This window comes from Zonotrichia albicollis, chromosome 1, assembly GCF_047830755.1.
Source record: "Zonotrichia albicollis isolate bZonAlb1 chromosome 1, bZonAlb1.hap1, whole genome shotgun sequence".
Classification (NCBI taxonomy): domain Eukaryota; kingdom Metazoa; phylum Chordata; class Aves; order Passeriformes; family Passerellidae; genus Zonotrichia; species Zonotrichia albicollis.
The window spans coordinates 82,587,528-82,614,393 of record NC_133819.1 but is presented as its reverse complement, the minus strand read 5'-3'; the positions used below and the strand labels follow the sequence as shown (position 1 = coordinate 82,614,393).

Below are 26,866 nucleotides of genomic sequence, written 5' to 3'. Positions count from 1 at the left end.
TCCTTTTTTGGGCTCGTGCTGCCCAGAAAAACATACCTGGACACCTGTAACTTTGTCTCTTTTGTCTCATATTGTCCTAATTCAAATTGTCCAAAATATTATTACTCTAATTGTATTACTATTTTTATGACCATTTTATTACTATTAAACTTTTAAAATTAAAAAAAAAACCCACAAGTGATTGTGGTTGTTTTTCACACAACCACATGAAATGAGGTTGTAGCCGTGTCGGGGTCAACATCTTCTTCCCAGAAAAGCAGTAATAGGGGAGAGGCCATAGTCACAGGATACAGCAGAGAAGGCTCAGATTGGACAAAATGAGGAATTTCTCCACAGAAAGAGTGATTGGGCATTGGAATGGGCTGCCCAGGGAGGTGCTGGAGTCACTGTTCCTGGAGGTGTTTCAGGAAAAGCTGTATGCGGCACTTAGTGCCATGGTCTAGGTGTTCGTTCATAGGTTGGACCCGATGATCTCGGAGGTCTTTTCCAACCCAACTGACCCAGTGTTTCTGTGGATGAGAGCGGGGCAGGCCCGCAGCAGCGCCCGCCCATTCCGGCCCGGCCCATCCCGGGCCTCCCAGCCCGTGTTCCCGGCAGGCGGCGCTGTGGGCGGGCGGGCGGCGCTCCGTCCCCGCTCGGCCGCGCTCTGTGGCCGCGGGCTCGGCGGCGCGGCCGGTCCGTCCGCTCGGCGCGCGGCCCCGCCCCCCGGTCACACCACCCGCCCGGCCGGCGCTGCGTCAGCCCGGCAAGATGGAGACCGCTGAGGAAGGTACGGCTCGCTCCGCCACCGCCGCCAGCCCCGGGCGGGGGCTCTGCCGGGGCAGCCTCGCAGGGTGGAGGGGCGCGGGGGAGGAGGAGGAGAATGTCACTGGGCCCGCTGAGCGGGCTGGGGGCTGTTCACGCCCAGAGGGGCTTCTCGCACCGGGGCTGCAGGTGCCCGGGCCCCGCGCCCCCCCTGCCGTGCCGGGCCCGCCGTGCCGCGGGGGCCGGGCTGGGCTGGACCGAACCGGGCCGGACTGAGGGGGGCAGTGTGTGAGGCGGCGCGCACGGGTGCCCCTTACATAACCACGGGGAAAGGGGGGCGGTGCTGGCAACACCCGGAGCGGGGCTGGGACGGGCCCTACCGGGGCACCGGGGCCTGCCGGAACCTCTGGCTGGCTGAGGAAGTGGGGCCCGGGGAGAAATGAGAGCCCGGGGCGGAGAGCAGCGCAGCAGCGGGGGGCGCACGCCGGGGCAGCGGGAGGAGGGCACTGTCCCGGCTCCCTCCCGGCCAGCGGACCCGATCGGACCCGGCCGGCCCTGGAGCCCTGGGAGCCTCACAATTCCGCGTTTGGCTGAGTAGTGATAGCTGCTCCTTTCGCAAAGCTGACTTTGTTACGTGCGCTGGGCAATCTGCTTGAAAAATTGAAATGTGCGGGAGCTGACATGTTTTTCTGTCTAATACGTGGTCACTTATCTAACTTGAAAAAAAGAAAAAGAGTTGTCAAACATATAGTCATGAGGTGGGTTTTGTGTGTGGTATCCATTTCTAAGGGTATTGCTTTATTTGAGATCAAGCATGGATATGTTTAGTCAGCACTTTCGTTATGCTTAGATAATCACAAAATCACAGCACTTTTAAGGTTGTAAGGGACCTCTGGAGTTCATGTACTCAAAGCCCCCTGCCAAGGCAGGGTCGCCTAGAGCAGGTGACACAGGAATGTGTCCAGGTGGGTTTTGAATGTCTGCAGAGAGGGAGAGGGACTGTGTCGTTCAAGCAGATGCTGGGGAACTTCGACAGATCAGCACTTCATATTGTAGGGTAAACCAAACTAAATAAAGCATGTTTGTTGTGCTATGTTTCCTACAGTATTTGAGCTTTGTTTATCATCTCAACAATGATAATACATATTGCAGTACCAAGGCAGTTCCAAGGAAAACATTTTGTGTTTTGGCTATTGTTACTTTGGCATCATTTTGAATGTAGGTTTTTATCAGGTGCTTGAGAGGATTTAAAAAAAAAAAAAAAGGAAAACCATGAACCACTGGATGAAATAAGACAACACCTTTATAGTAATGTCCTTTGGGTTGTGCTGTAGACATCCTTAATACCCATGATCACTGATGGTTTATCAAAATATTAGTGTTTCTTAAATGTAACATTTAAAATTGCTTGCTGCAGCTCTGTAGACCAAGTCACTTACACCGATGCAATCAACAACAAAGTGAAACTTTGATTGCTTTTCCTCTGGTTGCCCAGAAAAACTGGTTTTTTTGCAAGGTGTGAAGTGGATACTCAGAAATGACCTCCTGATTTTCCACCACTCCAGCAGCTGGTAAATCCATCTCGGTGGATTTAATTCAAACAGCGTAGTTGATAATTTGTTACAGGCTGTTACCAGTGGTAGACTTTGATCATACCTGACTTAAGTAGGTGAACAGACCAGCAAGACAAAGAAGAGGAGGTTTTTAGTTACATCTTAAGGCATTATCATCTTTAAGTAAACCTTTGTGTTAAATTCCACGCTTGACATTTTGACTTTTCTGGTTTTATATACAAGCACACACAAAGGCACGTGTATATGCAGCCTTAGATATTCTATTGTGGCCTTATCAATGTTGACCTCAGAAGCTCCCAGTGGCAGCATGAAAGTAACCGGTCTATATACTCACTTTCCATAAATACCACCAGAATGTTACAACTTCTTCTACAGTTTCAAGCCTCAGATCCTACTATTAGAACTTCACGGGGCTTGCCAGAACGCTGAAGAGACTTCCCAAGGTTAGAAAGCTCTGAGCAGCAGCAGCAGCAGCAAACACTGTGTTAGTGCCTTGAGGAAGAGGAAATATGATATTATTGTGTGCTTGAGCTTCTGCTGCAAAGTGTCAGGTGGACTTTGTGAGCTGGTGATTGTCTGGCAGCGGTGTTCTGGCCCTTGTGGTTCTGATGCATGACTGAAGTGTGTGTGGAGCTGGGAAACTGAGCTGTGTGCTCAGAGCTGAGATAAGAGAGGCACTCTGGGGTCAGCTCAGACCTAAGTGGGAGCTGCTTCCCCTCAGAGCGAATGTGAAAGTTGCCTCTCTGCAGCACCTGAAAGCACCAGATACCAGGTTTTGCTGGAGAGGTAACTCTGCTTCTTTCCAGATAAATCACTTTGATGCTAAATAACGTAATCTTCACTTTTTGGTATTCCAGTGTTGGATTCAGTTGGAGAGATAATAGGCAGTGAATCATTCTCGGGGGGAGCAGGAAAGAATTTATTATTCAAGGTCATTTTTTCCAAAACATGTGCCTGAAGAACAGGATGCAAAGTGTGGGTGCACATAGAGAAATAGTGACTCTTGCACAGTGCAATTCTCTGACTATGGCTGTAGGTCATAAGGTGCATAGCTTAACACATTGACCCTCAGCAGAGTTTATTGATTTGAAACTATCAGTTGCTTAACAGTCCAAACAATTACATTCATAATATGTTTATTTGGATTTATAAAACAAGTGGAAATATCTAGAAATTATCATAGCTTTGAAAAAATAAAATTTAGGTTTATTTTAGTAAGCTAACAGGCAGTCTTTTCTTAAGTAAAGAGCTCTTTTGCTCACAGTAATGCAAATTGCTTTTCCCAGAACTTTTGACAATAAGTGAAGAGTTTGCTGCGGGAGTCAACTGGCCATTAAATGGACAGATTCAGAGAGCTGTGGGCATCCTTCAGGGAACAGTGTGCTTTTAGCTTGCTTTCATCGGAGCCAGAGTGTCCTTAGAGCAGTGGTTTCATGTGCTGTCTCGTGCTTGTCTGGCCCCGTGTGGGGCTGAGCCAGCCTGCAAAGCTGCACATGCTGCCGTGAAACAGCTCCCGTGGAAGGAATGCGGGAGGAGGTGGGCATGGCTGGAGAGACCTGTCCTGTGCAGCCATCTGGGAGTGCTCTCTGGGATAAAAGAATCGATTGTTAAGAGAAGCAGCAGTTCTGATCATTCTTGTCAGCAGAGGAACCAGGGACTCCTGATGTTTGCAGCAATAGTGCCAATCATTGCTGCTACATGTTGCAGTGATGGAAGCGCTCTTTATGTCTTTGTAGCATCACTGATGTGGTATTGAATACCTGCTTCTGTTCATTCTGGGCTTTCATGCTGCATAATGAATTCACTCAACATTTTCATAGATAGAAAATTGTTTGAATTTAATAATTTGAATTCTTATGCTTTATGTGTAGAAACTGTCCTAAAAGTCTGTAAACTATGAGTATGGTCATAATGTGACTTCTTTATAGAAAAAAAAATCAGTCTTTGGTGCCTTTTGGAAGTTTTTGTAGAAAAGCATAAACTTTTGAAGATTTTGGTGATTCAGACTTGAAATTGCATATTTGCAGTATTCTCACATCAGCCGGTATTTTTCTGACAAAGGTCTCTGATATGCATGTGTTCCATTCTTGCACGTTTCCTGGATAGTGGCTGAATGAGAAATAATTAACAAAAGATAAAATCTCAAACTCACATATTCTATAAAAACGGGTATTTTATGTTCACTTACTTAATAGAAGTAAAAGGAAGAGTCAAGGAAAGATGTATCTGTCAATAAACAGATAAAACTTAATTTTTATTTCTATTTAATTGTGTATTTAGAGCTCTGGCTAACTGAGTAGTTTAGATGGAAAAGTTTATGCTCGCTTCTTTATCCATATAACCTCTTGCAACCTTTAATTGCAAGAAAATGTCAAAAGTAGGGAATAAAGAAGGTGTGGGATGTATGGAAATATTACTGAAATTACAAAATAAGAAATAGAAAGTGACTTTTTTTACTAAACAGTAGGCTGTCTCCAAGTTGGGTCGCAAATTGTAAAATACCCGTGTCTGTTATATTGGATTTTTTCCCTTTCATCAAGAGCACCAAGGAAATATGTGTGTTAGCAAAGTATTTAAGTAATTGTTGGACATTTTTAAACATCCAAACCGAGATGGAATTTTTCTGTTTCAAAGTATCCACATTCAGGAAAATTATCCGTAACAGTTTTTATGTTGTTTTAGTGACAACTCTTCAGGTAGAAAACACATCCTCCTGTAGTTTTACTGTGTGTATTTCCTAGAAATCCTAAAATTCTTTAAGACGTGTTTTGAGTTTGTGTAACATGATCAGGCAGATAATGTTCCTGGTGCTCTTGCTGGTGATCTCCCAGTCTCTGTCTTGCATCAGATGAAATCTCTTTCATCCTATTTCAATTTATCCTGGCTTCATTTTGCTACATGGTAAAGTTTCTAGCATGTAATTGTGTAATTTGTCTTGAAGGTGTAAGTTCTTTAAGCAGAAGTGTAATAAGCCTTTTGTCCTTGTCAGCAGATATATGCAGAGTCTGTCGGTCGGAAGGAACTCCCGAGAAACCCCTCTATCACCCGTGTGTGTGTACTGGCAGTATTAAATTTATTCATCAGGAATGGTGAGTTCTGTGCCTGTGTGTTTCTTACATTTTTTTTTTCCTCATGAAAACATGTTAACATGTTTCTAAAAATACCTCAAGTTTTGATGTTAACTAGTGAAAAAAACAATATTCAGTGGAAGCATGTTTGGCGTTTTGATGTTGTTTACATGATAATTTGTTACAATTCAGGAAAAATTTAGTAATTATATATGCAAAGAAATCACTGATAGTTATTTGTAATTGGGACTGCAGTTCTGATTGTATGTCAGCTTTATGAACACTAAGCAGAAAAATCAGTATGTTGGGGCTTGTTTTACCCATTTATAGTTGTGAACAGAAAAAAATAAAAAACCCTAATGCTTTTTAGTAATTTTGAGGTGTGTTTGATCAGGAAGTGCTAAAGTAAAAACTGTCTTTCTGGTCTATATGATCATTTCTGATATTTTAATAGTCCTTCTTTCACAAATACAGTTGTAAATCTTAGCTGTGTGCATCCATATGTCATATCTTGAAGTGTTCATAAGGGCCGGTGTCGCTGTTGGGTGTCGGTGCCAGGCTTTGATCAATAACTACTCACAGAATGAGTGTTCTTTAGCAGCACTGGGACACATGTCAGTTTACCTTCTCCTACTGTTTGAAACTTGCTTCATGGCCTAAATGGACATCATAAACATGCTAATTTAAGTCCTGCTTCACAGTACAAATATCCTGATTTAAGTGTGAAAGCAGGGAATTGGTGTGTTTTCCTTAATGGAGGGATAGGGCTGAGAGATGTATAGCGTGTGTTAATGTGATCACTTTTTATTGCAGCTTAGTTCAGTGGCTTAAACACAGCAGAAAAGAATACTGTGAATTATGTAAGCACAGATTTGCTTTCACACCAAGTAAGTATGTTTTACTTGCTCCTATTTTTTTCAGAATTTTTCTCATATAATATCTATGAAGTGATTACTTTTTCATTCAGTGTGGTAGATCCAAACTTGTGGCGTAGCTTCTGTATTCCTGTTTTAAATGCAATTTCTATGCATGTTATTGCAGACTGTGAATTGCTTAAATGATGAATAATTTGGTTCTTTCATAATCTTAAGTGAGACATAGAAGTATTATTCTGCACCTTTTTCTGACAGCCTCAGTCCCATTCTTTTGTTGCCAACATTGCAGAGTGTTGCATGTTTTCGGCTTCATTGATAAATTTGAGTTTTTGGAAGTCTGAATGGTAAAGTGAAACAATTCGAATTTGAAAGGCAGTTTTCAGTTACCTTTAAAGGATCTACTGCAATACTAATACTTGGATTCTGTCAGTTTCAGTTCAAGTGATCTGGACAGATAATAGAAATTATGATTATTCCACTTACATTTCAGTCAAGATACGCTAACTACCCAGTATTAAATTGACTTTTATCTTAGATACAACTAAATAGAATGATGAAGAATATTCATATAGTTCCCAGAGGATTCTTAATTAAATTTTGGATGATTGTAGTAGGAATAGGTGAAGTGGAAGGCTAGTATTATTTAGTGTTGTCAGTTTATTGCCTGTTGAGCAGGTAAAGTGGGTTTTATGCTACATTTTTCTCTTTGAATTTACTGATTTATTCCTGCTCCCCTCTCACCTTTTTTCTGTGTGTTTGGGTTTTTTCCCTCCTAGTTTTGTACTTTGGTGGAGAAAACTCAGGCCAAGGTGGTTTAGTTCATGTATTTTCTGTTCCAAAAATCCCTCAATGGACCTTCTTTCTATATGTTGAACCTTGGTATAATGTATTCCTGCCAAGAATTAATTAAACACATTAAACTGTCAGTGAAATGTGCAATATTAACTCTGTCTTGGGAGGGCAGTAGTGTATTTTACATTGAACACAGCAGTGCTTTCCAGTTATTATTCTTAAATACTACAGTGACCTGTATGAGGATTGTTAGAGATCATCTGCTTGCAGGTTTTGTTTGTTACATATTTTTGTAAAGGTATTGTATTACTTCTGTATGGAACTTGCACAAACTAAAAGTGATATGCAGTTCTGAATCTCCCTACAAGCTAATTAGCCACTTCCAAAATTGCATACTGTGACTAGGTCCTCTACAGGATTTAGTGTGCAAGACCAGAAAATGGCATTTCAGTGATATATTATTTGTTAAGAAAGAAGACTTTCTAGTTTTGTATGAAAAGAAAAAAGCAAATCAAAAAAGTTTATAATGTTTTCCTTGGGATCTAGAAAAAGAGGATAAGCCATTCCAAACTAAATACATATTATATACATGTTATTCTTGATAAGAGGAGGCTTAGTTGCTGCCCTTATCAACAGAGGTGTTCCTGCAGAAGTTAATTCTTTACTGACACTGCTGTTGCCAGCACAGCTTGTAATGTACTTGCAGGTTATGGACAGGGGAGAAAACTTAGTTGAGTTAATGTGGCTCAAAAAAATTACCATTTTTCATAGGACCTTTGAAATTGGTAATAAGCAATCTCGTTCTTCCTCATGCAGTAGAGTGTGTCCTCCACATTCAGCCTCTAGTAAAGGTCTGCTTATCCTCTGCCACACACTTGTCACTCCCTTGAGTGAGCAGGCTCAGCTGATAAGGTTTCCTTCTCAGCTTTCCACATTGCAGTGTACTTTTTTTCTACCAGGCTTCACACAGTGGTAGCAGGTCAGGTACCCTGCACAGATTCCTCCTGCCCTTCCTACCCCTGGGATCTTCTTTCACTGTTCCCCTCACACCCAATACTCATGCAGTTACAGTTTCCTTAATTTCTCTTATCCCTCTTTCTTTGGAACGTAATGTGGCTGTCCAGTCTGGAAACTGGATCTGCTTGTGGGAGCAGGGAAGGAGTCACAGGTGCTGGAGAGAGAATGATAAGGCAGAAAAAAAAGGGGACTTAAGTGTGTGCCAGTCATCCCAAGCAAAGCTGAATCTGGCCTGTGACCATGCCAGGTGTAACACATTTTCAGATAAGTCGATTTCACCACAGGATGTGGTCAGATAAACACATGCATGTAATGAATATCTGTGCTCCAGCAGACAAGCACTAATGGTGTAATAGAGCGTTAGTGCAGTAATACCAGCAACTCCTCTCTTGTTTAGCTTGGTTTGCTTGCTAAGGCTGTTGCTGTCATTCTGTCAAAAATGCTCCCTTACTAGTGGAGCTTCTCATCCATGGAGTATTCATCAACTATTTCTAGTGCATTATTCTCTAAGTTCTGTAACATTTTGGGATTTTTTAAGCACCTGAACTACTAGTTTAGTTATTGCTTGGAAAGAAGGAAAAAGGAGAAGATTCAACTTGTATTTTGGCTGGAGTACAAAGGAACAAATTTTTCTTTTGAATGATAGCATCATTCTCTGAATGTGTTTAGTCATGTTGGTAAATTACTTGATTTCAAATGCATTCTTTAAAGCTAAATTTTTATGTTTTAAAATTAATTACTTTTCTGCAGTTCTACAAGGTAAGAACTAATGCAACTATGAAAAAAGTACCTTTTGACATTTTTTGATTATCAAGGTACTTGTTAATTTTTAATTTGTGAGTTTTCTTCCTGAGTTTTTAAAGACACATGCACTTTCTTTTGTCACGCGCAAGGATGCTTCAATTAGCGCTACATTAAACGTAAGCACCGACACATGAAAGATGGTGAGGCTGTATTTCCTAAGAAAATACAGTTGTCAAAACTTCTCCATTCTGTAGGAGGTAATGTTAACATAAATACTGTCAAAACCACAAATACAGAAGCAGACTAGGCTGATCTTTGTCTGAGGATTGGGAGAGGTTCACGTCTGCCCTTCCTGTGCAGCTTCATTGCCAGTATGCGGTTCATTCAACATCTCAAGCTTAGTTAAAACAAAGACTGTAAAACTAAAGGAACCCGTATGAGTAGGGTGTTCCTTATAATGAAATTTGGATATTACATTATTGAATGATATAATAAACTGATATCTCTACCTGTTTTGTTTTGATAAACTTTTAACACAGTAGTCCATAGCTTCAGCATTTCTAGAAAGGCTAATTTCAAAAATAAACTTCTGAAACAAAATACCACATGCTGGCACAGAATTCAGTGTGCCTTCTGCCAGTTCCAGTGTGCAGAGTATACACACAGCTGGGAGTTGTATGAATGTTACTTCATATATTAGAGCTGTGCTTGCCTGAGGAGGAGTGAAGTTTTTCTCCTTTTACCTTAGTGGTCTGAAGCAAAGTCTGCATGTGTTTGAAGGGTGTAAAACACAGAAACATAGAGTGATTTGGGTTGGAAGGGTGTTATGAAGTTCATCTAGTCCAACCTAAAGAATAACTCACAAGCCCTGTTTTACCAAATCAGTGTTTCCACCCAGGAGCTATCAAGTATATGGTTTTTACTTATGAGTTAAATAGTCTTATTTCACGATCAGTGCACAAGGATGACTGAGGTGGCATATAAATGGCTTGCAAATGTAGTAGTAAATAAAGAACCTGTGGGTGAGAGGGTTGCAGGTGTGATGATTCTGTGAAGTAAGCTAAATAGCAGCTTCTAAAGGTAGCCTTGTAGTTTTCATACCTTATTTATGTCAGTGTAAGAGCATATTTTTTGTCATACCATCTGTTTTGGAGAAGTAAAATTAATAATTGTGTTCCTGGAAAAGTTAGGCTTACAGGAAAGGAGGGTAGAAGAAAACCCCACCTCCTGAAAACAACCAGCCAAACAAATAAATCCCATCTAAATTTAGAATTCACAACTAAATTAGCAGTTACACTGCATAGCTGTGACCTGAGTATCCAAAAAGCTTTCTAGTAGTTTTTCTATAACCTGTACAGCTCAAAGAAGTTGAGCTAAACCTATGAAAAACTTACCGAAAGTCTGTTTGAATTTCATACTGTAATAGAAAAAAAAGACAAGCTATTGTTTCTGTTGGTCTCTAGTAGAAAGATCTTTATTTGGAGGAACTGTGGTAAATAAAGTAGGAATTTGCTTTCTCAAACTGAGTTAGGAAAGATTTCTGAGATGGAAAGTGAGGGATGGAGGTGCAGTGAGGAGGATGGATGCTGTGGTGGCAGGGGTCAGGGTCTCAGGCCTCAAAGGGATGGGGGTGCAGGGAGCTGCAGTGTGGACAGAAAATGGCACTGGGTGACAGACACAGGTGGGGAGATAAGTTATGAAAATCACTGGCAGCAAGCTGCAGTGGTGCAGGGTGCTTGCACACCAGGGGTTCCTGTCATGCTAGGAATTCCTGCATTTCATGCACCTCAGTGTTGCAGGACAGCAGGATTTTACCTTGTCATCATGATATAAACCTTCTAGTGGAAAAAGCTGTACATATTTTAAGGTGTGCACAGGACAGTGCACAGAAAAACCAGCTTTCTTCCCACTCTCAGCTTCTCAAATCATCAAAAATCACCAAATTGTTAAAATTTGGGGGATATAGCTTGTGTTCTCTGAGTAGTAGCTACATTGTGCTTTTATTTGAAAAAGCTCTGTTGTAACTCTAAAGCGTTTAGAAAAGTGAGCACACAAAAATGCCAACTTCTATAAGCACTTTCTGCTTTAAGTTAGGATGGACATTCTTTCTTATAGTTCTTTGTGTGTGTTTGGTAATTCCTGGAAGATGCATTTTTAAATTTCAAATCTTTGCAACTTAACAACTTGTCCCTAACAAATTAATCATTAATACAAAGTTAATGTTTTCTGTGTAGTCCTTGTTGCAAAGTGTAGATCAAAATACATTTTTTGAAAATGAGAGGTTCTCAAAGTATCTGCTGAATTGTCTGTGAGTGGTGCCATAAATATTTAACAGATGCACTCTAAATAGATATTCTTTTGCACCCTTGACAAAGCTTTTTTGTCTCTCCTGTGGCAGAAATTTTCCAGAATGTTTGTTCAGTGTGAGCTGAGATCATTAGTTAGACTTTGGCTGGCATTTTCTATAGTTCCAAATTGTGTACTAAATCTGTTTCTGTAACAAGAAAATTGTAAGACAATGTCAAAATATGTTTGTGTCCTGCTTTCAATTCACTGTTCTCACAGCTACAGTTCTTTAGTGTTATACTTTCAGTCCTGTGTTTCATGAATTCCAGTTCCCTGGCAGATACCTGGCGAATAACAAGCTTTGAAATTTCAAACCAGTTACTGCTTGTCTCAGGGGTCCTGTGCTGTTGTTACTTTGTGTCAGTTATAATCCACACATTGCTGAAATGCACCAGTCTCTCCCCGTTCTTTGATTGCTTCTGGATGTTGATACTGTTTGTCTGTGTTCTTGACTTCTCTTTACAATACAGAAACTGAAGGAAATAGCTCTGGAGAGAAAAGAATTTTTCTTTCTCCTGTAGAGGCTTCTTCTCTGACACTAGTAAAAGGATGATTGGGAATGTAGGTGAAGGAGCTGCAGGTAGATAGCATAAAGCAGTATTTATTAGACTCTTAAAGGATTGCTCATGAGAGGAATTGAAAACTTCTCTCTATTTATTCTTACTAAAATTGAGTATCCTTGTGCAGTTAGAAGTATGTAAGGTTTTAAAAGATAGTCCATGATGTTAAAGTCTTCAAGCACAGATGTTTCCAACATTACAAATATCCAAGTAGAAATGTCTTTGTGCAACTCCCAAATATAGTTTATCTTCTTTATTCAAATCTGTTACTGATGCTGTGCATTACCACTTCTTAGTATCCATGTAAGTGTGTAGAAGCTAAGTACATGTAATGAAATTTTTACATGTTTTCTAATTGTTTGCAAAAGAAAACCTCACCACTGTTTTTCTTGGCTTTTGAGTAGGAATGGACCTAGGCAACAGATAGGTGTTGAGTTTAAAAAGTCAAGAAAATCTAGTATATGAGAATATCTGTGCAGGATCAGAGATTTGCATTGTGCTCTGTAATAGCAGCGTCCTTAGAAGAAATTCTGCCTGATATGGAGCAGATATCTGTTGAAAGTCAGTCATGGTGTGTAAATTTCAATGTCTGTGGATACTTAATCAGTTGTCTCCAATTTTCCTCCCTGTGTGCTGCTTTTATTTTGCTGGGTGTTTTTTTTTGGTCAGTGCTGTTGGATGGCAAGCAGGATCTAAATTATGTAGCACAAACAAATGGTTAGTGTGCAAAATTGCTAATTTCTGTTATTCCTCGTGCCCTGTCCATGAACTAGGTTTATAAATAACAGAGGGAGTCTTTGAGGTAGTGTTGAGTGAGAGTTACACTGATTTTAGAATCTGCTTTTTCTTGAGCTTATTTTTAGGTAATTGGAGTTTACAGTTAACAAATAAAGCTATTAGAAAAACTTCTGTTAGGTCAAAATTGGCATGGAGCTTATTAATTTTCCCCTTCCACTCAGTACACACTGAAACAAATGTGTTATGTGAATTTTCTTGTTGTTTGGAGTCGTCTCCTGAGAATATAAAATATGCTTATTCTTCTAGTAAGCTTTTGTGAGATGCAAACAGTTTGTAGTTGGCAGGACTTTACATAAATGCTTCTCTAAAGGGCAAACTGTTTCATAAGTGCCTTTTTCTACACAGTTTATTCCCCAGATATGCCTTCACGGCTTCCAATCCAAGACATCTTTGCTGGACTGGTTACAAGTATTGGCACAGCAATACGATACTGGTTTCATTATACACTTGTGGCCTTTGCATGGTTGGGAGTAGTACCTCTTACTGCATGTAAGTATTCATTTTCTGTACATAATGCTCTTATACACAGGGAAATGTGCTACTTCCTGCAACAAAGTTTTGTGAGACCATTATTGTCTATTAAAAAATAAAAATTCAAGGATGCTATTTTGTTTATTTTCACTCAGAAATTCTACCTGTTTGATTCTTAAGCCAGTAGTGCAATGCAAAAATGTTAATACATAGGAGAGAATGCATGAAAGAGCTTTTAAATGTCTTACTCCAATAAAATGCCTCTTCTCCATTATCTTCTTTAAAATCTAAATGGAAAGTTTTTATGCCATTTACTAATATTAGGATAGAAGAATTGTCCTATATTTATTAATCATCTCTAAATGAAAATGCAAGGGTTATGTGAAAAGTAAAATTCTTTACGATCGTGGACAAATTGATTTGTGAAACTCTTAAATCTCAAAGTCATGTAAATAGTAAAGGAATTCAGAAAAGAGAGCACACATTTAAATTACTCCAGTATACAGTTTGAAATTAACTTTCCAAATAGATATTAGCAGTGAGACTTCTTCTGTCTTTAGCCTGCTTCCATATTCTTCCTTAGGCATCCATTAGTGTAACCAGTGCTGGGCACAGATCTAGATGAATCTTGGCTCTAATCTAGCATGGCAGTTCTTACGCTTTGAATGTGTACTTTTTAAAGATGTACAGCTGAAATACAGCTTTGTTCCACTTGGTTGTATATGATCTTGAGTTCTGTTCATGCACTGAACATTGAGATTGTCTTCCATGTCATAAATTTAGTTGGCCACCGGGTGACAAGATGGTACCTGGGGGTCCTTTCCATATGAAGCTATAGCCAAAATTGAATTTATATCAAGCTTCTGTTTATTCACGCAGGTCGTATCTACAAGTGCTTGTTTACTGGCTCTGTGAGCTCACTACTGACACTGCCATTAGATATTCTGTCCACGTAAGTACTTCAGCACTTTGATACAAAAACCTGGTTTAGTCAGGTTACCTTGAAAACAGGAACTTTGGACCTTAGTTTCCCTTTCATCCAGTTACACTTGCTGTCTTCTACCATCTTAATAAGCAACTGCCCATTGCCCTTTGCACAGCCAGATGTATGGACAGCACCATTACCATAGAAATCATTTCACTTTGGAGTTCCATTATTCAGGATCTTTAGGGCTGGAAAACAGACTTTGCTAAGCAGGCCCTGGTTAATGAAAATTTGTATTTGATGTCAAGAAAACTTATGCTGCAAAATTACGCTTAATAATTTTAAAAATCAACTTCCTATAGTTTAAATCAGATACATAGTAGAATATTAAGAAATGTATCACTAATAATGTCACTTTGTTTTCTTTGTTGCATTTTTATATTTTGAATTTAATTTTATCCATTCTGAGTCTCTTATGTGAGAGGGATTATTTTTTTTATCAGATTTCCTTCTAGCTGATACTTGGATTTTTAATGCTTCAATCACCATCTGCTATTGCACATTGTCTTTCTTTGTCCTTTTAAATCAATTTTGCCTGAAGAGTCAATAAATACCAAACAACAGAATTCCAAGCTTACTTAAATTCAAGCCTCTTACTTTCTCCTTATCTTGAACATGAGGAACTGAAACTGAGTTTAAGTAGAATCAGCTGCACATCAAGCAAATTTGGAATGAATGTTCTCTGTGGTTCATCTAAATCATCTCAATTGGGCTATTTGATTTGAGAAATCAGGTCAAGTTGCATTTAACTTATTTTCATTATTGGAGAGAGATGCTTGTTTCAGTCTAATAACAGTAGACTGTTATATCTGTACTGTAGATTCTTTTTTTATTTTTTGGAGAAGAATCTGTAACAACTGAACCTGGAGCACCTCATGTCTATTACAGTCTAGGGAGAAAATAAGAGACTCAAGTATCTGTCAGATTTTAATGGTGTGTGAAACTGTGTTTTGACATTTATTTCTTTGGCAGAGTCAATTACAGTAGCCTCTTGTGTCATCTTTTCATTTTGGACTTCATATCCCCATGGTATTCATTGTGCTCTGAAGGCACAAGTTTGCAGCTTCAAGGGAGACCCGACTGATGGTTCTTTGGGGGATGGCAGAGTACTATGATGCCATCTTTCTTACTTTAAGAACATATTGTAGTTTTCCAAGGAGGAACCTGAAATTAGGGATGCGAACTGCTTAAGATGATTTAAGTACCTCTTGCATTGCATGAAACCCTAGTTTTGGTTGGCTGACTGAACTTTGCTTTGCTGCTGCTATGCAGTTATGTATGATCTGATTGATTAAGATTTTTAAGGTATAGAGATAATATCTGAGGTAAAATGCTACCTGAAATGCAGAACAACTGAAGGGGAAACCCTACTGTTCCATTCTTCTGGTTCAGGTAGCTCAGCAGATAAAATCCTTTATCTGGATGGACTGGTGGACTGGATATTATGCATTTTGCCATTTAAGTAAACCTTACTATATCAAACCATTTACTTAGTGACTATTGTGTTTCTTTTGCTGTTCTGAAAGATTGCTCTTTCTGAGCTGCTCTGTAGTGTTACCAGCAAAATATTGTTTTCATTTGGTTTTGGTTTTTGTTTTTATTTTTAACAGGGAGAACTTACTGGCTGACTGTTTGCAGGGCTGTTTTGTGGTGACATGCACTCTATGTGCATTTATCAGCCTTGTTTGGTTACGTGAACAGATCGTCCATGGAGGAGCACCACAGTGGTTGGAACAAAATCAACAGCAGCCACTCAATGGTGTTGGTCAACAAAATGAGGTAAAACTCACTGCTCATTAGTTCACAGTTAATTTAGAAAATGTGGTTCTGGGAGTAAATACTTTATCAGAACACAACATATTATAATATTATAATTATATAATATTATTTTACTTCATGATATCTTTATTTGTCAGCAGAAGTTGAGCACTTTTTGCTATATAAACTCGGTGCCATCACTGTTATGTTTTTGAAGTTGTTTTATTGTGTAGCATTGCATAGATTTTTAGCTCTGTATTGGTACCATTTTTTAAGATATCTTCATGCACGTAAAGCTGAATTCTCAGGCATAGTCAATGAAGATGCAGCTTGCTTTTATTTTGTCTTTTTCATAAGTATGCTGGTAGTTCATGAGGTAACAATTCACTGTTCTCAAAGCAATTGGAAGTTTTGTTGACACCACTGAAGTAGGAGCTTCTGTGCCCTCCCCCCACTCCCCACACACCACATGCACTCCTTCAGTGTTTTCAGGAGCCTCTTGGGTGAAAAGTGATCGTATAAGCAATCCATGCATAGGGAAAAAATAATTCAAAATGTTGTTTTCATTTTAGTAAATGTTAGTTTTTAAAAGACAGAGATTCTCATCTTGGTGACTGACTTGAGTTGGCCTTGAACTATCATCTTCCTCATATAATGATAGTTTCCATGAGGGAGTTCCCTTCTATTAAGCACTGGTGAAACCACATCTGGAGTGCTGTATTGACCCAATTTTAGGGTCCCCCAGTACAAAAGAGGCATGGACAGACTGGGGTGAGTGCAGTGAAGTGCAAACAGAAATGATTAAAGGACTGGAATGTCTGATGTGATGAGAGGCTAAAAGAACTGGAATTATTTTGTTTGAAAATGAGAATGCTCAGGGTGGACCTTACCAGTCTGTATGAATGCCTCATGGAGGACTATGAAGAAGACAGAGCCAGGGCAGTAGGCTTAAATTAAAATGCAGGAAAGTTCATTTAGATTGAAAAAAAAGGTGGGCAGTAGGCTTAAATTAAAATGCAGGAAATTTCATTTAGATTAAAAAAAAGGTGGGTTTTGCCTTTTTTTTAAATATACTACTACTGTGATCACCTACTGGAAGAGGTTGCTTAGAGAGGTCATAAAGTTTCCACTTCAGGAAAAGGTGGCTCAAAAGCCAAGTGGAAACAGCACTGACCCTGCCATAGCTGACCCTGCTTTGAGTAGTCAGATTGGCTAGATGATCTCTAGAGGCCCTTTCCTACCTCTGCTACTCTGTGAAGTTATCTGAATGTTTCTTTTCCTGTTTTTAGAGGTTGAGTGGTCCCAACTGCAGTTCTTATCTAGAAAATATATTACTGGCTTTTTTAAATACTGTTCAGTTTCCTACATATACAGGATAAAAGCATGAAGAGTGCTCTATCAGTTTAACCAAGTACTAAATCCTGTGTCTGCAGGCTCAGGCTGCTGTAAATGGAGGTGTTGATAATGCTGTGCTTGATCAGCCTGCTAACCCAGCTGCTGAGAATGTAGTTGTAGGTGAGAACCCTGAAATTCAAGAGGAACAAGTAGATGAAGAGGAGGAAGATAATGAAGATGAAGAGGATGCTGTAGTAGAAGATGCAGCAGATGCAAACAATGGAGCACAAGGTAACAGGTGACTCAAAACATTAATGTTCTAGTTCTTATTAAATATAAATTAATTGAATACCGAGCTGTTGTAATTGAAGGAAGCTGTGTAAGTTCCCACTTTAGCTTATTTATCTTGCCTCTGCAATTTTCATGCATTTTGAGTGCTAAAGCATCTGCTTGCTGAAAAGCTGTCAGCAGTTACAAGATGGATATTTTGTACTAAAGTCTTTTTGTTCATTTTGAACATAACATAGAGTGGTTACATCTTGTTTTGAGTGATCTAACAGCTGTAAAAATGGCCATTGTCTCTTCAGATGACATGAACTGGAATGCATTGGAATGGGATCGAGCAGCAGAAGAACTTACTTGGGAGCGAGTGAGTAAGAATGGTTTTCTTGAATTTAATAATTCAGGCTCATACTTGAAATTATTTGTAGTATTGCTCTGTTAAAGTGCATCTGGGATAGATTTGGAAATAATTCTTTTGTAAGAGCCTTTAGTGACCTAGAAAAGTTGTTACATTATGAACAAAATGTTATTATGTTACTTCTTAACCATTAAAGAAAGCATTTTTTCAATGTTAAGTATAAGAGCCGCTTATAAGTATATACTAGCAGCATAAAACATGTTTTAGTAGTCTTTTCTGAAGTCTTCCACTTGGTGAGGTGTAGAACTGACTTGCAGCTTGCTTTGAGGACACTGGGCCAGATTAGGAGGGCAAAGATGTTGCGTTAGATGTAGTTTAATGTTTCATTTCTGTGTTCGTGAAAGCATTAGACTAAAGAAAAGAGAAATGGAATGTGTTTCTCTGAAAATGATGGAGCATTTTAATGTAACATGTTTCTGTGTTGTTTATGGATCACAAATTCCATAACTGGAGCATGACGTGCATGTACATTGTAATCATGGAGTAGAGACTTGAAAATTAGGTTTTTTGTAGCTGGTCTAGAGGTAGCTAACATCTTGAGTTCTAAGCTCACCTCATGCAAAATCTGCCTGAAGGTAGGTGCAGCAGCTTCATGTGATTTATCAGCATCACTACTAGGCTGTGGTATAGTCGTTGCCTTGATTGCAGGATAGCAGAAATATAGTTTTCATCATGAGTGGCACATCTTGATATTTGTTTTGTATCTATTGAAAGCTTCTTAGTGTGTTTTGAAAGATATTTCATAAAAAAGGATGGACATAAATTCAGGTTCCTGAACCATTCTCTTGTTTATTTCAGGATGGAAGTGCTGTATTTCTGAACCAAATTTATTTGCTGGAAAGTGCTGATATATTCCTAACTGATGATATTTTGTTGCTTTTCCCTGAATGTAGAAGTCAGTTTCAGCATACTCTCATAATCACTTCCAATGTTATGTGCTGACATAGGCAATAGATGTGTAGTTGACATTTAGTATTGAAATGTGGGTAGCCTCTTTTATTATAATGTAAAAATACCATGCAAGTTTTCTGAATTTTCAAACATTTTTGCGTCTTAGTTTGATTTGTAAAATATGTGCAACTCATATCTTGGAACTTAGTGCAAAGTCCTCGTACCAAAGAGCCTTGAACATGGAACTTTACAGTGGTAATTGTGGATTAGGATTGTCTCAATTGAAGTAGTAAGATACACTCAAAGTGGAGGAAAAGGAGTTTTTTTTTTATTGTGATGGATGCTTTATTTTTGACTGCTCTGTGGATGCTTCCCATAACAGCTGTGCTGAGTGATGAAGAATTTGTTTCCCATCTTCCCTAGCTGTAAAACAGTTCTGTTCAAAAGTTAATAGCATAGAGTGTAGCAAATTACCCTGTTAGTAGTTGCTTTTACACACCGAGGGTAAAATACTAACTTCTCTCAGTGCAGCATAAACTGATATTTTACAAGTAGGATGAAACAAAAATTTGCTCTTGTATTTAAATATTGAGTTGATTAAACATGTACTTAAATAGCCATTCAATCACTACAATATTTTGTAAATACAATATCTTTGTCAAAGTCTTCAAAGTCATGGAGAGAAACAGCTTATAAATTGATTCTGTGATTGATTTGACCAAACACATATAGATACGTGTGTATTCAGATATTCCACATGTATATCACTGCCTTTGAGCACCTGAGTTTTCTGTGTTGAATGAGAACTTAGTTTCTCTCTTTATTGGTAAGAATTTATGTGCCAATACTGTTGGTTGAGCCATTAAAAAACTCTTGATTGCATTGGACAATAAAGGTTAATGTGAAAGAGACTTACTTCAGATTCAGGTTAGTTTTTCTGATAAGTAAAAATAACTTTCTTATCTTCACAGATGCTTGGACTTGATGGATCTCTGGTTTTCTTAGTAAGTGCAGTCTTGCTTTTAAAGAATTTCTACAGAAGGATTTTTTTAAGTATCTCTATTTTTTATTATATATGATTGTATTTAAAGTCCTTATTTTCATATCATATATATATTTCTTAAAAGACATTTTTAATGATGTCATGTTCAAGCAAACTAGGATTTTAGGAGTTTCACAAATTAGTGGTGTGTGTGTGGCATAAAAGTGAATTTCTTAAAAGACATAGAAACCTTTGGATCACTTACTCCACTGAAAATAAAAACTAGACCTTTTAAAAAGCACACACTGAAAATACATATGTATTCTAACCTTATGTTTTGATCTTTGTTGTAATTAAAATGCAGTTCTCATTCAAATATATTTTTTTGTCCTAGTACCACCATAACACCACTACATCTAGTGTAGACTAGATTTTAAAATCTAAGCTCTTCAGTTGACTCTGTTTTCAAAATACTCTTAGAATCATTCAGTTTGAAAAATACCTCAAAGGTCATTAATGTGTCTTATTTAAATGTGATGCCTTAGGTTTACAATTATGTTATTAGTCATTTGCCTTCAATATTAATATCAAAAGTAGAAAAAATCCAGTGTACTTGTGGCTGAGGTCACATCTTAGCTAAAAGTAATATTAAAAAATGGAGTTGTGCTGTCATTTCTAGAATCAGAGCTGTCAGTTGATGCATTTGTTGTGGCAAAGACTATTTGTTAAAGGTTCAGATGAACATATCTCATTTATAAAAAAGGTATCCACACCCATTTCATGTAATTCTTTTTAAAGGTGGAACTATTTGTATAGACTTTAAAATAAAAGCCTACTTTTACAAAATGTAAGCAAGAATGTGTGCATTTATCTAGATAAATGTTCATGGATGTGACTGAGCTGCATGTTAGAGCACAAACTTCCCGGCTCTAACATGAGATGTGCAAGTTCTGGTGATAATAGATTGTTGAAATAAGAAGTTGAGATACAAAAGTCAAGTCACTTATTTAAAAGACTGACATTTATGTTCTATTTTCTTGTCATCTTCCTTCCTCTTCCCCTGTACTCCTTACAGGAACATGTCTTTTGGGTAGTGTCTTTAAATACCCTGTTCATACTTGTCTTTGGTGAGTATTGCTTGCTCTTAGGTTTTAAAATGATCCTTCTTTGTGAATTGGTAGTGCAGGTCTATTTCAAGGCTGTTCAAGAAAAATGAAGATGTGACCTCTAAAAACAGAACCAAAAATGAACTGGCAATATGGATAACAAATATTTATTATTTTCTAGTTTTGTCATTTTAATTTCTTTAAGTTAATAGATTTAAAATAGGAAACCTAGCAGAATCTTAACCATGTCAGCTAAAGCACAGAAAGTATTTATTTCTAATATTGTTAAATTAAAGGAGGAATCTCAGGGAATTAAATTTGCGAGGAAATGCAGTGCTTTGAGGAATAGCTAAGACTTCTTTTTTTCTCTTCATAATTCTTACTGGATAGTTATACAAATTTTTCCATTAAGAATCTATTCTTGGAGCTCAGACTGAAAGGGAGGGAGATATGCAAGAATGTAGCATTTTAGTGACAAATGAAGCATGTTATACACTTCAAAAAATACCAGACAAAAATACCACAAAGTTTCACTTGCTCTGAATGACCAGTTTAGAAAAAAAATTTGTTATGTTGCTTTGGTGTGTTTTCAGTGGTCTTTCTTGGCAGAAGGGTTTGAGGTTGAAAAGCTGAAGTTGTACTGTAGATAAGTTTTTACAGACAAAGTAAAGCTCATGACACTGAACCAGTAATTTGAGCACCTAGATACTGAAACAGAACAGCAAATCAAAAGCTAATAAACATAAGTACATTGTATGTTTAATTCATGAGAAACTGTAACTGTTCTAAAATAAGAGGTGGAAAATACTTGAATTATTTCTTTCTGGCAATTATTCTATTTTAATACATAGTTATCAGAAGTTAATTGGATTTTTTTAGCTGCTATACTACATAGGCTTTTTTACTAAGTAGATAATAACCATGGAATTTCTAAACCATAGATTAAAATTCAATAATAAGGAAGTAATAAGAATGCTTAATGAGGCTGTTGTATAGAAACATTTTCAGTAGCGGCTTTGCCAAGGGGAAACTCCCAAATAGAGAAGAGAATGACTTTCCTAAGTAAGCAGGAGGTCTGGGAATTTAATATGTGCCTCTCAACCCTATTTTTAGTATCTTTCCCATTAAGTAATACTGCTTAATTTGCAACTGCCAAATCTTTAGTAATTTGTAATTACTAAAGTACTTGTGAGTTCAGATGTCACCGGAGGTACTTGATAAAACAGAAGGAAAGCATTTGTAATCTTAATTAGTGGTCCAGAAATTCTCCTTGGGCAAATTAATTCATTTCAACTTAATTAATATTTTCTATAGCTCAGTCTAGTACTCACAGAGGAGTTTGTACTGCTTTGTGCTTTTTTTTTAAGGAATCCATTAGAAAATATTTTAAATAATGTTATTTTAAAAACATGACAAACTGTGCACTATATTCTCATAAAATGTCAAAAATGCAACTTTTAAGTTATTAGTCTGATACCTGTAGAGTTGTGAGTGTGATCTTTTTCATTTCACTTTTCTTTCTCTTGTTCTTACTGGACAGGGAGAGTTCAAGTCCTCCTCCCTTTATCTTTTACATGTTTGCTTTTCCCAATAACTGCTGATTTTCCTAAAAGAGACATAAATTAAAACTTTTCTTATCATTGATTAGGGTAATATGAGTACTGCTAAATCTTTACCTGTATTTTTTTTGTTGGTTTGTTTGTTTGCTTCTTGGGTTTTTAAGTTGGAATTTTTTTATGTTGGTCATACCAAAATGAGGAGGGAGAAAATCATCTCACTTTTCATTTGAGGGGATGTTTAGTCTGTAGTAGTTCCCAGGGTGGGCTACCATGATGTAGTGAAGACAATATAGGTGATAATAGAAGCTTGCCACCTCTGCAGCCCCTTCACTTTATACTGACACACTCCACTTCTATAAAAAATTGATGTTGAATTCTGTAGTCCTTCATAACTTGATTGGAAGACAACAGAGTGAGATAAAGTAACTAAAAAATTGATTTTGTTGCAAATATGCAGGTTTCTAAAAATGGGGAAGTGCTGTGTTTTCTAATGCATTTCCCCTGAAACCTCAGAATGGTCAGGAGCGAGTTCTCAGGAATAATGAATAGTTTTCAGTACATTAATTCAAAGTAAAAGACTTCTCAGCTGCTCCTCATCCCTTCGCTGGATGTCATTTTCTCCCCCTCCTCTTCTCTCTGCAAATTTCTGCAGGGCCTGCATTTTTGGTAATATTTTAAGTATTCTTAGGAATTAAAGCACTGGAACTGAAGCCTTGCTAAAGCAAGTCCCATCTCACCAGGCTGTAAAATGGCTACTGAAATCTTTTAGTGCACGGGAAAAAATTAATATACAGCCTAGGTTCCTTCAGGAGTCTGAGACAGATGCCAGCCTAGTACATAACTCTGAGAAATGGAATTAATTTACAGAGTGCAGTGTGAAGTAAGAAGGAAAAGACTGTCCTCTTATTCTGTGTAGTTTTATATTGTTTTAGTCCTTAAGTGCAAATTCTGATCTGATTTTCAGTGCTTGTAAAATTATATGAATCTAACACTTGCAAATATTTGCACAGAAATTAATTTTTTGTATTTTTTTTATGAAATTTACAAGAGGTAGAATAAGACCATGTTACAATATTCATCCTGCAAATAAGGGTCCATTTACCAGTTTTCATGGCCTTTTTTATCTCCTTTCTGCTTACATTATACAGCATTTTGTCCATACCACATTGGTCACTTCTCCATTGTTGGCCTGGGCTTTGAGGAATATGTGAGTACTGTTTTATAATTTCAAATGAAAAATAAACTGCCACTGTTTATTCAATCACAATATTTTTGTAGCATCTTTCCATTTCTATTTGTGGTTGCAAAAGTAACTTTGAGTATGTCTTCTTACTAGTTCTTCAACCTTTTTGAATATATGATTGAAAATGTTGTCCCACTCTTTTCCACATCCTCCATTATTTACATCTCAAGTGAAGTTTTTACTATTTGTAAAAACTGTGTGTGTCTTCAGGGTTTTTTAACAACCTCTTGTTCCTTGTGTACATTTTATACTTGTTTACTAAGTTTCATAGTGGATGATACTGAGATGGGGAAACTAGGGGATGAATGAAACAGTGTAAGGTGGCACTTTTTGTGTCATATATTGAGGTTGTTTTGAATTTGAAGAAAGTAGTTGTAATGTAAATGTAAACATTATCTATTCTTGATGAAGTACTATGATAGTAGATTATTAAAATATGTAAAAACTAGAGAAACTTGGCATTCTTCTTGAAGAGTTGAAATTTGGAATTTATCTTAGTTACATAAAAAGGAGATGTAATCTTCTAAGAGACTGATAAACTTTCACCTGTTTTCCTCTTTGCTCCAGGTCCAAGCGTCTCACTTTGAAGGCCTGATTACAACTATAGTGGGATATGTTCTTCTAGCAGTGACTCTAATTGTTTGTCATGTATCCTTTTGTTAGTAGTTACCTGGTTCTGATTTATGTGTCAATAATTTTTTCTGACTATGCTTTGTTGAGGTGCAGACATGATGCAGGTGCACTTAACTCACCATTTTTCTCTGCTCTTTTGGTGAAATTTGGTGGAAGGAAATTTTGGTGGAAGGAATTTTGGTGGAAGGAAAGATCTGTTCTCTTGGAGATTTAGAAGTTGTCAGTGTGACTGCCTGCTTTCAAATACTGTCACATGCTTAACAACACAATCAAGGGCTTTTATGCTTGCTTGAAAGTCTGTCTGAGAAGAGTGTAGAATAATTTTTTCCTCACTATCTGTAGGCTTCTGCTGTGAGCTGTAGTTCCAGCAGAGAGATTATAAAAGGAAATATGATGGGAAATTTAGTCAAATATTTTTGATCCTGCCAGATTTTTGAATAAGAATTATTTTAGTTTCTTTGTTATGTCTCTGAACTGCTGAGAGTTTGCAGCAAGAATTTCTTTCTCATTATTACTTTCTCAGAGAAAACTACTTTCTCTTAGTTGTAGAAAATAAAGTACTGGAAGCTGGAAGGATTTATTTGGTCACAAGTAAGAAAGCTGCATTCAAGCTGCATGGTTTTTTACATCAGCTTCAATTTGAAAGAATATACACTTGTTACCAGCTTTCTGTGCAAAAGTAAATGAAGTTAACATTGACTTTCCACATCAGTATACTGATGTGCAGTGCATGTGTAAAGCATTAGTAGATTAGCATGTAGGTTTTGCCTCCTGAAAAAAAACCCCAAAACAAACTCCTAAAGTGCAAGTGCATCCAGCTTTTCATGAAAAAGGTGAGAATTTGATTTACACAGCAGTGAAGGGAAAGCTACTATTTAAAGTAGGTCTTCAGTTTTTAAATTTACTTATTTGTAGCAGATGTTTTCAGAGACAACTATTTATTTCTTGAGAAAACTGTTGGTTGTTTAATTTAAGAAAGGTCCTATTATTAATTGATATTTATTTACTTTAGATGCATGTTTAGGGATGTTACTCAGCACACCAGATCATGACTACTGGAGTCACAGCCAGTTTTGGAAATAGAATCCTGATAGTACACATACTTACTATTTGATTTTTCTCTTTTATAGAATTTCCTATTGCTAAAATCAGCATAATATAGTGTTCGATATTAGACTGTTACAAAATGTTTTCCAGTGCTATTTTCTTGACAAAGTTATTCAGGGTTTGGCAGCTCTTGTTAAGTTTCAGCGATCACGTCGTTTACTAGGAGTTTGCTATATTGTTGTCAAGGTAATCCTAATTTTTTTGTGTGCAGAAAAAAAACCCCTCTCATTTTAAGCTGACAATATTATTTTCTTAGCAATTTTTGTTAAACTAGTGAGATGTTATTTTCTGTCTTTTCCTAAAGGTTTCCTTGTTAGTGGTGGTTGAAATTGGTGTTTTTCCTCTCATCTGTGGCTGGTGGTTGGATATATGCTCCTTGGTAAGAACAGAAACAAATAATGATAAAATCTTTTGTAGCTGTTTATATTTGAAGCAGAAAAAAAAAAAGTTCTGATGAGAAGAGAGCTGTTAATGTGAGTTTGACAGCACTCTTCTGTTTTCATCAACAGCATTTCCAGAGGGAAATTTCTAGAGGTTTTTAGGTACTGCCTAATGCTAATTTTGGGGGTTTTTATGTTACTAAATACAAATTAACATGCTATTACCAAAATCACAAGATCCTAATCCTTTTTAGTGCTGTTACAAGACCACTGTGATAATGAGCTTACTTACAGGCAAACTTGTGCTCTGAATAAACCTCTTTATGTAGCCATCTTATGTGGAATGGTAATGACTTTGTATTTTAAGTTGTCCAGTCTCTTTCTGTTTCGAAAAAGATCTTTGCTGCACTTGTTTGGAATTGAGGACAGTTTTTCTGTCATGAAAAATACTGAGTGATAAATCTGAAATTGACAAAATTAGTTTTTTCCAACCTTGGTAGAAATAGAATTTTACTTAGAAATTATTTGCTTCCATCATAGTGTCACTTTGTTTGAATTGATTTATAACTTATCTAGAGTCTATTAGTGATTGAGTTGACATATTTCTTCTTTCAGAAGAAATAAATTGATCAGGTATTGATCTTTATTTGCTGTTCTTATCATAAATAATCCCTTTTTTTCTATAAATTGTGTATTTATGTGTTAAAGCAAACATTTAAATTATGCTTAGTATATATATTTAACTAGGGTAAACAAAATGAGTACGTGTGGATGTTTGCCAAACTTTATTCAAACTTGTTTACTACTTACCTTCTTCTAGGAGATGTTTGATGCCACTCTGAAAGACAGAGAATTGAGCTTTCAGTCTGCCCCAGGCACCACAATGTTTCTGCATTGGTTGGTTGGAATGGTTTACGTTTTCTATTTTGCATCCTTCATCCTTTTGCTAAGAGAGGTGAGTCTGTAAGAACAAGATTGGTATGTAACACAGTTAGAGGCTTTCATACAGAACTGTTAAATCTTTCATGTGTGGGTATTGCTGCTACCATTTTTTGTGTGTCTACTGGATTCAGTTTTATGTAAAAAGGGCCATGCTGGTACTTACTGCAGTGGAAAAATCATGATTTTGGGTACATTTTACTTACAGATTTTTGTTTAGCTGTTAAATCTGAGTGTTGCCTTCAAATTAATCCAAATA

At 37.4% G+C, this 26,866-nt stretch overlaps 1 protein-coding gene across 2 annotated transcripts in view; it reads left to right on the top strand.

The window, feature by feature from the left end:
• The first annotated feature begins 611 nt into the window (after positions 1 to 611).
• MARCHF6 (membrane associated ring-CH-type finger 6) overlaps positions 612 to 26,866 on the top strand; it is a 44,436-nt gene continuing 18,181 nt past the window's right edge. Inside the window, exons 1-15 of one of the 2 annotated variants that reach the window (XM_005484281.4) lie at positions 612 to 769; positions 5,311 to 5,407; positions 6,200 to 6,273; positions 12,864 to 13,007; positions 13,869 to 13,941; positions 15,585 to 15,753; positions 17,166 to 17,358; positions 17,655 to 17,716; positions 19,630 to 19,662; positions 20,716 to 20,767; positions 23,454 to 23,512; positions 24,116 to 24,196; positions 25,406 to 25,474; positions 25,593 to 25,667; positions 26,489 to 26,623. In XM_005484281.4, the coding sequence (XP_005484338.1) occupies positions 751 to 769; positions 5,311 to 5,407; positions 6,200 to 6,273; positions 12,864 to 13,007; positions 13,869 to 13,941; positions 15,585 to 15,753; positions 17,166 to 17,358; positions 17,655 to 17,716; positions 19,630 to 19,662; positions 20,716 to 20,767; positions 23,454 to 23,512; positions 24,116 to 24,196; positions 25,406 to 25,474; positions 25,593 to 25,667; positions 26,489 to 26,623 (1,335 nt within the window). In that variant the 5' untranslated portion in view covers positions 612 to 750. Of the gene's footprint in view, positions 770 to 5,307; positions 5,408 to 6,199; positions 6,274 to 12,863; positions 13,008 to 13,868; positions 13,942 to 15,584; positions 15,754 to 17,165; positions 17,359 to 17,654; positions 17,717 to 19,629; positions 19,663 to 20,715; positions 20,768 to 23,453; positions 23,513 to 24,115; positions 24,197 to 25,405; positions 25,475 to 25,592; positions 25,668 to 26,488; positions 26,624 to 26,866 lie in introns of both variants that reach the window. The other variant, XM_005484280.4, reaches the window with a different exon arrangement.